This window comes from Erythrolamprus reginae, chromosome 8 (genome assembly GCF_031021105.1).
Source record: "Erythrolamprus reginae isolate rEryReg1 chromosome 8, rEryReg1.hap1, whole genome shotgun sequence".
NCBI classification, from domain to species: Eukaryota; Metazoa; Chordata; class Lepidosauria; order Squamata; family Dipsadidae; genus Erythrolamprus; species Erythrolamprus reginae.
Genome location: NC_091957.1, coordinates 26,230,170 through 26,247,639, shown reverse-complemented (window position 1 = coordinate 26,247,639; position 17,470 = coordinate 26,230,170). Strand labels below are relative to the sequence as shown.

The 17,470-nt window shown below is 41.5% G+C and overlaps 1 protein-coding gene across 1 annotated transcript in view; it reads right to left on the bottom strand.

The window, feature by feature from the left end:
* The window catches only part of LOC139170770 (protein-arginine deiminase type-3-like), a 35,992-nt gene continuing 18,522 nt past the window's right edge, over positions 1-17,470 (bottom strand). Inside the window, exons 9-17 of the mRNA XM_070758277.1 lie at positions 17,321-17,424; positions 17,074-17,185; positions 16,581-16,688; positions 16,150-16,310; positions 4,654-4,795; positions 3,418-3,511; positions 3,039-3,130; positions 2,215-2,376; positions 1-1,225 (exon numbers count right to left, since the gene is read on the bottom strand). Of these exons, the coding sequence (XP_070614378.1) occupies positions 992-1,225; positions 2,215-2,376; positions 3,039-3,130; positions 3,418-3,511; positions 4,654-4,795; positions 16,150-16,310; positions 16,581-16,688; positions 17,074-17,185; positions 17,321-17,424 (1,209 nt within the window). The 3' untranslated portion in view covers positions 1-991. The remainder of the gene's footprint in view (positions 1,226-2,214; positions 2,377-3,038; positions 3,131-3,417; positions 3,512-4,653; positions 4,796-16,149; positions 16,311-16,580; positions 16,689-17,073; positions 17,186-17,320; positions 17,425-17,470) is intronic.

Below are 17,470 nucleotides of genomic sequence, written 5' to 3'. Positions count from 1 at the left end.
TTAAGTTCTTCACAATTTATTCAAACAAATGGTAGATCCGTGAGAAAAGCCTATGCATGTTTTTTTTAAATATAAAATAATTCAGCACTGCACATTCCATTTAAAAACAAATAGCCAAAGAAATATGAACTTCACAATCATTACACCCTCATAATGCCTCTTTGCAAATCAAGTGGTTGAAATGATAGAAATCAACATAAAACTGAAATATGGGTTGATTACTCATTACTATTTTGATCTGTACAATTGGAAGGACTCCCAGCCTTCACAACACATCTGGGGCCACCCACTAAGCACTTTCAAGTCAAAAATTATTTTTCTTCCCAGGTTCAACACTGTGGACTAACTTGTTTTTTGGAAAACGTTCTACATCTGTTGGACGTTTATCTTTAGAATGTGTTTTGTGGACTTCTTGATTTCTGACAATCTGGCTTGGCTTATTTACTTAACTAAACCTGAGCTGATGAGGTTTGGTGAGGTGAAAGAAATCGCATTCTTTGAAGGACCATGAACCAACTAGGGTTATGAAATGTTTTGCTGGATCTCTATAACTAGTTTTAGAATTATTATGTGTGGATAAGGAGAAGGATTAGAGCAGGGTGTCAAACTTGTGGTATCATGTTGTTGTCACGTGATGTATTGCTAAACCGGGGGTGGGTCTGCAGTGTGCAGGCTGTGGATTGGATACCCCTGGATTAGATCACCTTGCCTGAGTTTAGCTGCCCTCTGTTCTTTTGGCTCACTGAGGAAACACAACCAACAACATTTTGCAAACTTGATACATTTAGAGATGAGAAAAGCCTTCTTAGATACTGGAGAAAGTCTAAATCACAAGAGAAGCCTGCAAGCACCTTCATATAACAACTGAAAGAGGAATCACCAGGGATTATTGGAAAAGTTACTGGATTTCCTGTGGAAATGCGGAAGAAGACCTAGAAGGTCTGGGTCATCATCTTGATTGGGTGGAAAACTAGAAGGCATGATGAGGCCCTCAAGGCTTCATGTTCCACCACTTGAAGGAAAAGGGCTTCCGACGGACATTTGTACCACAATGAACATCGCCATGGGCGATAAAGTAAGTTCCATAGTCATCAATGAAATTGCAGGACAACCCTAAGGGCTCCAGGAGACGTCGGACCTCTTTCTCCAAGCAGCATTGGCCGTCGATGACAGGTCCAAACGGCTTTGGGATGCCCAGGTGTTTCCCCAGAACAATCATATTTACCTGCACAAGGGAGATAACCAGTGGTCTAATAGGTTAGATTGCAATCCGCATGATTTTAAATTGTAATAAACTTAACCTCAAAGAGATTAAGTTTATTTATTTATTCAACTTCTATGTCGCCCTATCCCGAAGGACTCAGGGCAGCTTACAACATAATAACAATACAAAAAGATACAGTAATAAAAAGAAGTTGAATATAAACTCTAAAAAAAATTAACCCCAATAAAACCCATTTACATAAAAAACCAATTAACTCTTATGCATGCACACCATTCATAAAATAAAAATTTGGACATGAAAGAAAGTTCTTTACTAGGGACAATTAAATCTTGATTTTCCACCTTCACTGGGATTGTGTAGCTTCATTTTTGAACTGTTCAGAAGGATGCTGTAGAAGTGAACACAAGACCCCCTTCTGGATTCACCCAATATTTTGAGCCAAACAATGTCTTAGGGAAGGGGTCCCCACTCCTGGGGCTGCAGCACCCTACTGGGCCATGTAAATGGCTGGCTAGAGTGTATGTGCGTGTATGGAAACAATTCATATGAGTGATGGGCCAGTGGGCACTTGCATGCATGCCAGCTTGATATCATGCAAGTCGAGCTACATCTGTGTGCCAGCCCACCCCTTGCTCAAGGATTGCGTGTGCGCTGGCCTGCCACTCACGCAGCCCAGTTCCCCTGTTCTCCCACAACTGGGCCAGCAAGCCCCAAAGGGTTGAGACCACTGTCTTAAGAAACTTTTGTTTCTTGTAATGTGTGTATCCAACCAGCACACCAAAACTGAGTGTTGCGTTTTTTGTCTTACCACCAACCTTGCCTTGAGTAGGGTTGGCAACCAGGAGGCCAAATCTGGCTCCAGGTGAGATGCCCACTGCTTCTCCAAAGGACAACTGAAGTTGAAGTAAACTGAACCTTTGACTGGGAGGACCTGTTGGGTGACTTCTTAGCTGGTTCTTCTCAAAATCCACTTGGGATGGGAGTCTTACCATGTCTGGGAAATAGGCCTCAGCAGAAGCATTGATCACTTGAGGAACAAAATTCTTAGGTAATTTGAAGTAAGGATGAAAAAGCTGAGGTATCTCAATAATGTCTTCCTCTGCCAGGCCCAGATGCTCTTGAAGGATGTCTCTGTTCCAATTAATGCACTTCTGAAAAGGGAAGAAAGAGAAGCTTCAGTGAAAAGAAAGTAGAGAGAGGCCACACTTAATATTTCAGTGCCCACAAAGTGAGTTCAATGAAACCATAACGTCAATGCAGGGAATAGTGGAGTTGGGACCACAATCGAGCCCAAAATATATGTAAGTGAGACATTTGTTAAGTGAGTTTCACTCCATTTCAAGATTTTTCTGGATCACTGTGGTTGTTAAACTAGTAACACAGTTATTATGTCAATCTGGCTTCTCCATTGACTTGGCCTGGCAGAAGATCCATAAAAAGAGATCACGTGACCCTGAGTCAGTTGTCAATCATCAAAACATAAGTCACTTGACCATGGGGATGGTGCAACAGTCCTAAGTGTGAAAAAGGATCCCTATGTCACTTTGTTCAGTGTCGTCATAACTTGAAATGGCCATTAAGCGAAATATTGTAAATCAAGGATACCTGTAATCCCTGGAAGTTTTTAGAATTTAATTGGAAAGCGGGGTCCATTTTCATATATACTTATTACCGTGTACACATTTTGACAAACAAGCAAATAAATAAATAAATAAATAAATCCTCATCTGAACAGAACAATGAATAACCCCTTAGTCCTCTTTGTTGGATCACTCGGTCTCCAGATTTAATAGCAGTATAGGTGGGGTCTTACTTGGCAGTATTCATTCCACTCGCGTAAGAATCTGTCAGCAAGGATTTCTGATATGGAACGGGGCTGCGGACCACGTATCTGAACTTTAATTCCTATTCAAAAAAAGCAAAATGATTTGGTTTTTGGTGTGCATGTTTCTTTTCATCCCTAGTTAGAAGCCCAGTGCTTGGTGCAAAGGATTATTGTAACTATTCTACAATAGAGAAAGTCCTTGCTGGTTCCCAATGGGGAGACCGTGTTGGAAGGCAGAAACACAACCCAGCCCAACAATTGACCTCATCCTTTTCAGAAAATGAAGCATCCTATGCAAACATTGGGCTTCCCAGTTAACTTTCGTTTAAGTTAAAAGCCCTGCACAGAAGAGGATGAATCACCCGACCTTCAGGCCTTCTGGCTTTCCCGTGGCCTTCCTTTTTCTTCTCTTCCAGCAGATTGAAGCAGGCTGTCGGGCTGGCCAGCAGCATGCGGAAACCCTGGAATGAGGGAGTAAGAAAGGGAGTAAGGCAGATGGGACAGAGAGGACTAGCAGCGTAAAAATAAGAATTTAGCTGCTTAGGAGAAGCTTGACGCAGGGCAGCCAGCCAGTGCTGAATGGACATTTTGATCGCCATAGCAGGTTTTTCATCCATCACAAAGGTGGAGAGGAGAGGAGAAGATGGGTAAGTTATTTAAGTCTTTTCTCATATCAAGGTTTTTAGGGAAGATAGTCATCTGCTAAAGCCTTAGGACTGATCCTTGTGAATATCTCTCCTCTGTGTTGGACTAGAAGACCTCCAAGGTCCCTTCCGACTCTGTTATTCCTTTGGTAGCAAAACAGGTTGAGTTAGAAATTCAATGAAGCTCCCTAAAATAGCTCAGAATTGCAATATACCAACTGGTTGTTCCAAAGGAGTTTTTTCAGTAAACAAGTGGACTCTGTTTTCCCTTGTAGTTGTTTTGCTTCTCATCCAAAAACTGCTTCATTTCTATCAGCCGTTCTCTGTTCTATCTTCATTTCTCAGAGCTATGGTGCTGCAGTGGTTAGAATGCAGTATTGCAAGCTAATTCTGCCGATAGCCAGAAGTTTGACACTGACCAGCTCAAGGTAGACTCAGCCTTCTAACCTTTTGAGGTGGATCAAATGAGGACCCAGCTTGATGGGAGCTAGAGGCTGACTCTGTAAACTGCTTAGAGGGAGCTGTAAGGCAGTGTGTAGTGGTATATAAGTCTAAATGCTATTGCATTTAGTCCAGCTGCCTTTCTCCAGGCTCTTGAGAATGGAAAGTTGCAATATTTGGTTAAGCCAATTCCTTCCTTTGGGTGGAAATGCAGAATGTCAAACAATTCTGCCTGCAGCTGTTGGCCAGCCTCCTAAGCTGCCTTGATATAGAAACCATGATATCAAGCCAGCAGGCCATTTCAGGTTCCTAAAAAGCACAGAGGCAATTCTGGTGACACGGCAAAAAGACATGGATAGGTATATGAAAAGTTGCACCATCTGCGCCACAGTGAAGAAACGACCTTGAAACACAACACCCACCCACCCCCGACTGCTGCAACCAGTAGCAAGCCAACATGGGAGGAGATTGCAATGGACTTTAAGCTTTAAGTTTGAAAGAAAAGTATGGATCCATACCTTCCAGTCTGGAGCAGGCACGAAGCTGACAAATTCATCTACGTGTCCCACAGTTAGCCAATCCGTGTAGAGTTCAATGGGAGATTGTACAACTTGGCTGTAGAGGAAGTCCTTGACCAGTTTGGATATTGACTCCTGGAACCTAAAAACCCCCAAAAGGTCGGATCTGAATTCTCATGGTGTGCTAAACCATGATTTATTAATGTACTCTAAATAATACTACACCATTCATTAAAAGATAAACCATAAATTAATTAATTAAATTAATTTCTTAAATTAATAAATAGTTTTTATTGTAATTCTTTAAAAACATAACAACCAAAAATAGACAAACAGACATTTACAAAATACAAAAACAAAATACAAAAAGAACAACACCGTTACAAATAACAATCAATGAATAATTGACATCATCATAAGAACCTAAGAAGAGCCGTGCTGAATCAGGCCAAAGCCCATCGAGTTCAGCATTCTGTGTCACACAGTGGCCCACCAATTGTCCATGGGGATCTTGAGCAGAAAGAGAAGGTCACCCTAAACAGAGCGGCCGGGCGGGATTCTGCTGATGCAACCAAGGCGGCATGGTACGCGCATCTTGCCGCCTTGAGCGCCACTTTGTAAGTCTTAATAAAAGCTCTTACAAGTGTTCGATCAGATTCAGATCTACTCTTCCTCCATCGCTTCTCTAGACGTCCTCGCTGAACCATGGAGCTCTACGGGGTCTAGCGCCACGGAGAGGTCGCAAAGGCGCAATCCGGTCAAGAGCCTCCGCTGCGGCCTTGTTCCAGGCCTCCGCAAGAGACTCCGCCGAACTGTGGACGGGTGCCTCTGGAATAACCCCAAGCGCCATCTGAAAGCCCTCTGGGTCCATCAGGCGTCTGGGGCGGAACATCTTAATTGGTTCCGCCTCCCTGCGGGGAAGGATTGGAGCCAGGAAGTCAAGCCGTAGTAGGAAATGGTCTGACCATGACAAAGGCAAAGCTTCTAAGCCCCTTAGTCTCAGACCATTACTCAGTTGCTCGGAAAGGAATACCATGTCAGGTGCGTGCCCTCCCTCGTGAGTCGGACCCTCTACTACTTGAGTCAGGTCCATGGCTGTCATGGTGGCCATGAACTCCTGTGCCAACCCAGAGGTTTCGCCGAGTGACGGCAGGTTGAAGTCCCCCAGGATAGTAAGTCCGGGGAACTCCACCGCCAACCCGGCTACCTCCTCAAGTAGCACAGGCAGGGCTTGTGCCACGCAGCTGGGAGGCAGGTACGTGAGAAACAAGCCCACCTGAACCCCTAAGTCCAACTTCACAAGGAGGGACTCGCAACCTGCAATCTCCGGAGCAACGAGCCTACGCAGGCAAAGGCGCTCCCTGGCTATAATAGCCACTCCTCCCCCCCTTCCCTGGGGTCGAGGTTGATGCCATATCTGAAACCCGGCTGGGCAAATTTCCGAGAGAGGAACTCCTCCCTCCGGGCCCAGCCAGGTTTCAGTTACACATGCCAGGTCGGCCTCCTCATCCAGGATTAAATCCTGGATGAGGAGAGCTTTATTTACCACCGACCTGGCATTGAGCAGCAGCAACCTGAGCCCAGGGCCAGAGTTACACTCATCACCAGTGCCCTGGGTTGAGCTCACGGAGCCGGAACAAGGAATAGTTATTAGACAGCGATCTGGGTATAAGGCCACCAATCCACTCTTCATTTTTTTCCTAGTCTTCAATTCACCTCTTTCATCCAACAATTGATAGTAAATGACCATTCTATTTAAGTCTTTGGTGTTCAGGTGCATCATGGCTTCCATACTGGAGAACCATTTCGGAATTTGTGGATAATGAGCTCTTTTGATTTTGGTCCATGTCTCATAAATTGAATTTCTGATAATATATTGTCTAACATATTTGTGGGTTCTGTTGGTATGTCTCGGTGCAGCTAGGCTACACGACCTTCGACATACGCTGAGCAGAGATTAAGGAAGAGTGTGGATGTGTGATACAGCCAATAATGACACAGACTTAGTATGCTGAATAAGTACTATTTACATATATACATAAAGCAGAAATAATCTACAAACCGCACATACCAAGCACTAAGCAAAATAATCTACAAACCGCACATAGCAAGCACTAAGCAAAATACACTCCCCCCTCAAGGTAAATGCAAAAAGGTGAATGAGCAATCCAGCATCATCGACAGGGGAGAGTACTAGCACCCTCTTATGGCTAGCCAGTCAAAGTCCTTAAAGTGATATTACAACTGTAAAAGCATAAACTACAATAGGCAGACATGGCAATCCCAAATAACAGTATGTACCATGTATCTTTCCCATCCCATAAAAAAGCATGCCATCCTAACAACAGGTCATGGCCTTCTAGCAGCAGTAATCTTTTGTTCTCAAGTTTAATCCATTCTCTTAGCCAATCAATACTCGATGCATAATAATACAATTCAAAATCAGGTAGTCCAAATCCTCCCTGTTTTTTGTTATCTTGTAAGTACTGTAATTTAATTCTAGGTTTTTTTTCCTACCCATATAAATTTCATTATAATTCTATTTAGTTTTTGGAAAAAATCTTTCTTCAGGGTAATTGGAGTTGTTCAAAACAAATAGAAGATTTTAGATAAAATGGACATTTCATTGCTGAAATTCTTCCAATGAGGGAAATCGGTAACTTGTACCATTTTTCCAATTTCATTTGAATTTTTAAAATTAGCGCTATATAATTATCTTCTTTAATTGTTATTGTCTTAGAAGACAAATTTATACTTAAATATTTTACGGAGAGGGGCGGCATACAAATTTGATTAATAAATAAATAAAATAAATAAATTATTTACATTAAGAAAAGTAAAAGAAACAACACGACATTTACAGAAGAAAAAAGAAATTACATAAGATTACATAATTACATGCATACATACACTCAAGACAAAATAAAGCATTATGCTTTATATGTGAGTTGTTTTTAGTATCAGAATTTAGTAGTTGTACCTGCTAAATTGCAGGATAATTGGTTTTTGCAGTTTATTCATTTATAACATTTTTTCCCTTATTTATTGATACACATAAATCTCGTTAATTTATTAATATCCATTTCTATGTGATTACTTTCATTTCCTCTATATTTTTCCATGGTATAATGGTGCCTTGAAACAACGATATTTACTTTTAACAACAGTTTGATTTTTCTCTCTTAGTTTTTTATATAAATTATTATTATTATTATTAGTTATTTTTATTTTATTTTGTTATTTATTTATTTATTTATTTATTTTGTAATCCAGACATACCACCTGTCCCAAGTATTGTGAAATTCCTTGATATCTTTATCCTGTAGTTCATATGTGAGCTTTGTCATTTCTACTACCTCATATATCTTTGTTATTAAATTAAGCAGTGTCAGAACGGTCTCCTGTTCCCAAGTTTGAGCGTATATAATTCTTGCTGCAGTCGTTATATGTAAAATCAAATGTCTGTCATTTTTTGTAATTTTATGCCTAATTATTCCAAGAAGGAAGAGTTCCGGTTTTAATGGTATCTTTTCCCCTGTAATTTCTTCCATCATATCTTTAATTTTCTTCCAAAATTTCTTGACTAATGGACACGTCCACCACATGTGATAATATACCTATTTTCACTTTGCATTTCCAGCACTTCGGGGAGAGTCTAGGGTACATCTTAGCTAAGCGTGCGGGTGGCAAGTGCCACCTATAGAACATTTTATATATATTTTCTCTATAAGGAACTGATGACATTATTTTATAATTAGATGTCCATAGTTTCTCCCACTCCTGCAGGTTTATAGCATAACCAAAGTTTTGGCCCCATGCTATCATGGGGCCCTTTACCTCTTCCTCCACTAGTTCTTGGTGTAATAAGTACTTATATATCTTGGAAATCAACTTTTCATCTGGTCCAAATAGAATTTTATCTAGTATACCTTTTTTTTGAAATCCCAATCTATTTCTATCCTCATTGTATTTTGACTTAATCTGGTAGTATTGAATCCAGTCTACATCAATCCCTTTTTGTTGCAGGTCTTGTTTAGAGATTAAAATATTGTTTTCATCTAATATTTGATCATATGTTATTGTTTTATCTATATTCATTATATTAGGGTATATAATAGCTTCATTTGGTGACATACATCTTGGAATTTGTAAATAATGGGATTTTTGCACTTTTAACCAGGATTCTATTAAACTTTTCCTTATGAGATGTTGTTTAAAATAGGTATAGGATTTATTTTTATTCCCGAATAGGAAAAAGTGCCATCCGAATTCAAGGTTGAAGCCCTCTATTGCTAGTATTCTCTTCCCTCTGAGAGTTATCCAGTCTTTTACCCAACACATTGAGACAGCTATATAATACAATTTCCAGTCTGGGACTCCCATGCCCCCCTCTAATATTATGATCTTGTAAATTTTTATATTTAATTCTCGCTTTTTTCTTACTCCATATAAATTGATGTGTTATTTTTTTAAGTTTGTCAAAGAAATTTTTGGGTAGCCTTATAGGTACCGTTTGAAAAAGAAAAAGGACTTTCGGTAATATGTTCATCTTTATTACTGCAATCTTGCCTAAAAGGGATAGTTGGAGTTTTGACCATTTGTCCAAATTTGTTTTAGTTGTTTGTAGGAGATTCTCATAGTTATCCTTAAATACTGTGCTACATTTGGCAGAGAGTGTTATTCCTAAACATTTCACCTTTTTTACAATATTAATGCCTAATTTGTCCTCTAATTCTAAATTCTGTTTAAAAGTCATATTCTTAGTTATTATTTTGGTTTTATTTTTATTTATTTTTAATCCAGCAACAGTTCCAAAATCTTCAATCTCTTTTAATAGAAATTTGCCGGATACTAATGGATTCCCCAAAATAAAAACCATGTAATCGGCGTAAGCTTGAAGTTTAAATTCTTCTTTTTTTACTCTTAGGCCTTTTATATTTAGATTATTTCTTATATTAATTAATAGTGATTCTAGAGCTGTAATAAAAATTAAGGGTGCTAAGGGGCACCCTTGTCTTACACCTTTCTTTATTTCTATTTCCTCCGTCAATTCTCTATTAACTATCACCCTGGCTTTTTGATGGCTGTGTATTGCACTAATTAAACCTGTTAATTTATCACCAAAGTTCATTTTTGTAAATTGTAAAATAAGGTATTTCCAAATTACTTTATCAAAGGCTTTCTCCGCATCTACAAATATTAAGGCTACTTGTTTTTCCATGTGTAAATCGTAATATTCAATTGTATTTAGTATGGTTCTAGTATTATTTCTAATCTGTCTATGGGGTAGAAAACTGCTTTGGTCTATATGAATAATTTGATTTAATACAGGTTTTAATCTTTCTGCTATGATTGCAGCTAGAATTTTATAATCCATATTCAGGAGAGTGATTGGTCTGTAGTTTTGGATTAGGTGTTTATCTACTTCATTTTTAGGTATTAGACTTATATAAGCGTGCTTCCAGGATTCTGGCAACTTTCCTCCCTTCATAATATCATTAAATAAGTCTAACATAGTTGATTCCAAAATATCTTGTAAGGCCTTATATAGTTCAAATGGAATTCCATCTGGGCCCAGAGATTTATTGTTTTTCTGTCTACCCATGGTTGATCTTAATTCTGTTATTGTAATATTTGCATTTAGTCTTTCCCTATCTTCTTCAGAGATTGCTGGTAGATTAATTTGTTCTAAACAGTCGATAATTTTCCCTTCCTCTACCTCTTCCTGATTATACAAACTAGAATAAAATTGCTCCACTATTGCTTTTTTAAATATTTTGTTTGTTTTTCTTTCTCATCTGTTTATTATTTTATTTATTTATTTATTTATTTATTAGATTTGTATGCCGCCCCTCTCCGTAGACTCGGGGTGGTGCACAGCATACAATAAAACAATTCATGACAAATCTAATAGATTTAAAAAACATTTAAAAACTCAATTATTAAACCAGACATATTCACAGACATACCATACATAAATTGCATAGGCCCGGGGGAGGGGGGGGGAATGCCTCAGTTTCCCCATGCCTGACGGCAGAGGTGAGTTTTAAGGAGTTTACGGAAGGCAAGGAGGGTGGGAGCAGTTCTAATCTCTGGGGGGGAGCTGGTTCCAGAGAGTCGGGGCCACCACAGAGAAGGTTCTTCCCCTGGGACCCGCCAGATGACATTGTTTAGTCGATGGAACCCAGAGAAGGCCAACTCTGTGGGACCTAATCGGTCGCTGGGATTCGTGTGGCAGAAGGCGGTCCCGGAGATATTCTGGTCCGATGCCATGAAGGGCTTTATAGGTCATAACCAACATTTTGAATTGTGACTGGAAACTGATCGGCAACCAATGCAGACTGCGGAGTGTTGGTGTAACATGGGCATACGTGGGGAAGCCCATGATTGCTCTCGCAGCTGCATTCTGCACGATCTGAAGTTTCCGAACACTTTTCAAAGGTAGCCCCATCAAGAGAGCATTACAGCAGTCGAATCTCGAGGGGATGAGGGCAAGAGTGACTGTGAGCAGTGAGTCCCAGAACAGATAGGGCCGCAACTGGTGCACCAGGCGAACCTGGGCAAACGTCTCCCTCGCCACAGCTGAAAAATTGTTCTTTTATGTGAGCTGTGGATCGAGGAGGACGCCCAAGTTGCAGACCCTCTCTGAGCGGGTCAATAATTCCCCCCCAGGGTTATGGACGGACAGATGGAATTGTCCTTCGGAGGCAGAACCCACAGCCACTCTGTCTTATCCGGGTTGAGTTTTAGTCTGTTGACACCCATCCAGACCCCAACAGCCTCCAGGCACTGGCACATCACTTCCACTGCTTTGTTGACATACTGATGATACCTCACTCCATGCCTCTGGATGATCTCACCCAATGGTTTCATGTAGATATTAAATAACAAGGGGGAGAGGACCGACCCCTGAGGTACCCGACAAGGGAGTAACCTTGAAGTCGACCTCTGATCCCCCACTAACACGGACTGCGACTGACCGGAGAGGTAGGAGGAGAACCACTGAAGAACAGTGCCTCCCACTCCCAACCCCTCCAGACGGTGCAGAAGGATACCATTGTCGATGGTATCGAAAGCCGCTGAGAGGTCAAGAAGCACCAGGGCAGAGGATAAACCCCTGTCTCGGGCCCGCCAGAGATCATCCATCAATGCGACCAAAGCATTTTCCGTGCTGTAGGTAGGCATGAATCCTGACTGTTGAGGGCCTAGATAATCAGCTTCTTCCAAGGACCATTGGAGTTCGAGTGCCACCACCTTCTCAACAACCTTCCTCCTAAAGGGAAGGTTGGAGACTGGCCGATAGTTGTTAAGAATGGCTGGGTCCAGGGAAGGCCTCTTGAGGAGGGGGCGCACAAGGGCCTCCTTGTAGGGATCCGGAAAGAACCCCCTCCTCAAAGAAGCGTTGAAAATCTCCTGGACCCAGCTCCATGTCACCTCCCTGCTGGCGGAGACCAGCCAGGATGGACACGGATCCAGTAAGCAGGTGGCGGAACTCACAGCTCCAATGGCCTTGTCCACTTCATCAGGTGTCACCAGATCAAACTCTTCCCAGACAGATGGACAAGTATGGGCCCCAGTCACCTTGACTGACTCGTTGTCAGTTGACTCTGTTATCCAATTGGAGTCGAGGTCCACCCGGATCCAAGCGATTTTATCAGCGAAAAACGTGTTAAAATCCTCAGCACTACTCTGTAAGGGTTCCCCAACTCCCCCTTGATTAAGGAGAGAACGGGTCACCCTAAACAGAGCGGCCGAGCGGGATTCCACTCATGCAATCAAGGTGACATGATACGCGCATCTTACCGCTTTGAGCGCCACTTTGTAAGTCTTAATAAAAGCTCTTACAAGTGTTCGATCGGATTCGGACTTACTCTTCCTCCATCGCTTCTCTAGATGTCTCTTCTGGCGTTTCAACTCTTGGAGCTCCCCATTGAACCATGGAGCTCTACGGGATCTAGTGCCACGGAGAGATCGCAATGGCGCAATCCGGTCAAGAGCCTCCGCTGCAGCTTTGTTCCAAGCCTCAGCAAGAGACTCTGCCGAACTGTGGCTGAGTGCCTCTGGAATAACCCCAAGCGCCTTCTGAAAGCCCTTTGGGTCCATCAGGTGTCTGGGGTGGAATGGCCTAATCGGTTCCGTCTCCCTGTGGGGAAGGATTGGAGTCAGGAAGTCAAGCCGCAATAGAAAATGGTCTGACCATGACAAAGGCAACACTTCTAAGCCACTTAATGTCAGACCATTACTCAATTGCTCAGAGAGGAATACCATGTCGGGTGCGTGCCCGCCCTCGTGAGTTGGACCCTGCACTACTTGAGTCAGGTCCATGGCTGTCATTGTGGTCATGAACTACTGTGCTAATCCAGAGGTTTCACCGAGTGACGGTAGATTAAAATACCCCAAGACAATGAGTCTGGGGAATCCCACCGCCAACCCAGCTACCTCCTCGAGCAGCACAGGCAGGGCTGTTGACATGCAGCTGGGAGGCAGGTACGTGAGCAACCAGCCCATCTGAACCCCTAAGTCCAACTTCATTAGGAGGGACTCACATCCTGCAATCTCTGGAGCAATGAGTCTATGCAGGCAAAGGCTCTTCCTGGCTATAATAGCCACTCCTGTCCCCCTTCCTTGAGGTCGTGGCTGATGCCATCTCTGAAACCCGGCTGGGCAAATTTCAGAGAGAGGAACTCCTCCCTCCGGGCCCAGCCAGGTTTCAGTTACACATGCCAGGTCGGCCTCGTCCTCATCCAGGATCAAATCCCGGATGAGGAGAGCTTTATTTACCACCGACCTGGCATTAAGTAGCAGCAGCCTGAGCCCAGGGCCAGAGTTATGGAACCCATATTGCATCTCAGACATTACCTTGAAAATGTCCAAAGATACTTCACCAGAAGAGTCCTTCGTTCCTCCACTCAAAATAGAATACCCTACGAGACTAGACTTTCAATCCTGGTCCTAGAAAGCCTAGAACTAAGACGCCTTAAACAAGATCTAAGTATTGTCCTCAAGATCATATGCTGCAACGTCTTGCCTATCGGCGACTACTTCAGCTTCAACCACAACAACACAAGAGCACACAACAGATTTAAACTTAATATTAACCGCTCCAAACTTGGCGGTAAAAAATATGACTTCAGTAACTGAGGTGTCGAAGCGTGGAACTCATTACCGGACTCCATAGTGTCATCCTCAAACCCCCAACACTTTACCCTTAGATTACCTACGGTTGACCTATCCAGATTCCTAAGAGGTCAGTAAGGGGCGAGTACAAGTGCACTAGAGTGCCTTCCGTCCCCTGTCCTATTGCTCTCCTATATCTCCTACACATTCCTTCTATTCCTATATCTCTTCTTCTATTCTTTCATTGATATGCTCTATTACTATATCTTCTTTCATATTCTTTCATAGATATATTTTACTATGAGTATCTCCTCTATAACCTTCATCATGTATTTTATTATGTGTATATATGTATATATATACCTACTTGTGAGTTTTGACGTCGTATCCCTTTTCACACAAATACCTATTAAAGAAGCCTTAACAGCTATCCAGGACAAACACAAGCCCCCCAAATATATCCTAGATCTAACCAACCACTGCCTGACTAATACATACTTCATCTATAACGAACAAAGATATAAACAGATAGAGGGAGCCCCCATGGGATCACCCCTCTCACCTGTCATCGCCAACCTCTATATGGAATATTTTGAAAATAATGCATTAGAGCAATCCAAACACAAACCTAAACTTTGGCTGAGATATGTTGATGATACTTTTGTAATTTGGCCACATGGAAGGGAAAAACTAGACAATTTCCTCACACATCTCAATAACCTACACCCCAAAATACAATTTACTATGGAAACAGAAATCAATGATCAACTTCCCTTTCTAGATGTACTGGTCTATAAAAAACCCAATGGCACCCTAGGACACACTATCTACCAAAAGAAAACCCATACCAACCGTTATCTAAATGCACACTCCCACCACCACCCTGCACAGATCACCTCAGTGGCCAAAACTCTCATCACCAGAACCAAACGCCTAGCTGACCATGAGCACTTAAAAACTGAATTGAACAAACTCAAAGATGTATTAATTTCTAATGGATTCGAAAGGAAAACAATCACAAACCTAATCAAAAAAGAGACACCCCCCAAAAATCAAGATCAAGAACAGGACAATGGTACCACCCTCCTCCCTTACATCAAGGGCACCACAGACAAAATTAGTAAAATTCTGCACAAACATAACATCAAAACTTCATTTTTCACTAACCAAAAAATATCAAATATCCTAAGGAACCCAAAAGATAAAATCCAATCAGAACACCAAGGAATCTATGAAATCCCTTGCAAAACATGTGCAGCCACATACATTGGACAAACCAATCGAAGAGTAAGTGCACGCATTGCAGAACATAAGAATGCAGTTAAAAAAGAAGAAAAGACTTCCTCCCTTGTCCAGCACATTAAAAAAACAGGGCACGAAATTGACTTTGAAAAAACTAAATTACTTTCCAAAACAGAAAATTTATATAGAAGAATTACTTTAGAAGCTATAGAGATTGAGAAACACCCCCTCTGCATGAATAAAAGGGATGACACGTCCCGCCTACCAGAGATTTGGAAACCAGCCTTAAACAAAAAAACACTTCATAATAATCACCATGTCAATCCTTCAAGTAATTATGATTCCACCAACCAATCAGATAACTAAAACATAGTCACCCAATCTATTTGCTACATTCAAACCAAATCTCCACCCCTAACACTATATATAAGGAAGAAATGGCAGTTGCAAACATTCCATATTTACAACAGCACGAAGCTTGAAACTTCAGCCTGATGATGGTGAATGTGATTTCACCGAAACGTCGCATAGACACTCAAAATATTACACGGGGCAATCTACATACATATACCCGTGAAAATCTACGAATATGTATGTATGTATGTATGTATGTATGTATGTATGTATGTATGTATCAAGTTGTCGGCTATGAATAAATTAACTGCCTTGAAATGGTCCTGCGTTTTAGTGAAATCACATTCAACATCATCAGGCTGAAGTTGTAAGCTTCGTGCTGCTGTAGATATAGTTATATATACATACCCACTAAAACTCTCATTGTGTATTGGACAAAATAAATAAAATAAATAAATAAATAAACATCTGTCACTCCATTGATCACCACGGTTGATTCGGCTGATCTTGCTGGCTAGAGGGGTGTCCCCTTCCTCCCTCACACTCGGTGGAAGAGGACGACCTTCCCAGATAGAACGAGTGTACCGATCTTTGGTCAAGGGTATACGATAGCTGCGCTCCCCTGCTAGAACCTCATTAACATGGAGAAATATACAATTCTGTGTGGTTGCTAGGGCAAACTTCTCCAGAACTTCCATATGGGAAGAGGAACCCCTACAGACAATTTTGAGTTTAAACCACAGGTACGTGGGAATGTTCTTTTGCTCTCCTGTCAACACTTACCCAGGAGACAAGGACCCTATTAGGATGCGCCCAAGGGGATATTCCTTGCCTTTGACATTCACCGGAGGGCTGACTTCAAGATTCCCAAATGAGTCCAGGCTACTACTGCTAATATATCCTTCAAAGGATGGCTCCCGTTTTACATACCCGAAATCTGGACCCTTGATGGGAAAACAAACAGTTGTGTCAAACACATCTTATTCAATCCTCTTTTTTATCCATGCTGTATTTGAGTTAGACAAATGCTTAGAAAACTTGCTCCAGTCCTTCTGACCCATCAGTCTCATCTTTGATGATGGGAGTATCAGTAAGGCAACCATGAATTTTGACGTTTTTATGAATTAGGTTTTGAGGATAAAATGCAGAGCTGTGATTTTTCAACAGCCAAAATCAAAGCATGGGGGAGCAGGGCAGGGTGGAATACAACTTACCAAAACCTCCTTAAAGGGGAAATAGTTCAGTTCTCTGTTTCTTGGGGAGTCAAAGACAACCGGAAATGTTTTGTGGGGAGCCTGGATGTACCCAAACTCCATTTCATCCTAAATTGACAGAAAAGTTGAAATAAAATTTAAAAGGTGTCAAGGTCACCTCTTTATGTTGTGCAACAGATTATAGAAACTTATGTTTGGATTTCAGTCTGTGGAAACCCAAGACAAAACAGTCCAATTTCTCTACTGAAATTATTTCTTTTTAAAAAATGTTTTGGGGGTCCTGGGTGCTCTCTGAGCTTGCTTGTTTTCCTGCAGACGTTTCATTACCCAAACCAGGTAACATCATCAGTGCCAATATGGAGTGCTGTTTGCTCTCCATTTATATTCTGGTGACCTGCCTATATGTCTGTGTGGGTGGGTGGGGCAGTCTTAATTTATTTGGTTGGGCTGTTTACTGTTTACTGACCCAAACAGCTTCTGGTCTGTGACCTACCTGGATCCATCTGTCATTGAGATTTTCCTCTTTCGGGCAGATAATAAATTTGCATCCAGCTTTTGTGGCAAGCTTCCTTATATGTTCCACAAAATCATCATTACCATAGACACTGTACATTCAGAAGAACAGGTGGTGATTAGAATAAAAAAATAAGAGGGATAAAATAAAGGTTCTGGTGTTTACCAACCTTATTGGTGGATATATAAAAAGCTTCATGCATATATATTGGTCCATGATTCCTTACCTGCAGACGTAAACAGAAACTGGCTGCAAGGTGTTTGGGGTCATAATCCATGGAGCAACACGGAAGATCAATGTATCCCTGAAAATTGAAGTTTCTGGGACCCCCTGAAGCAGGAAAATACAGGAGACAAGGACCAAGATATACATTGAA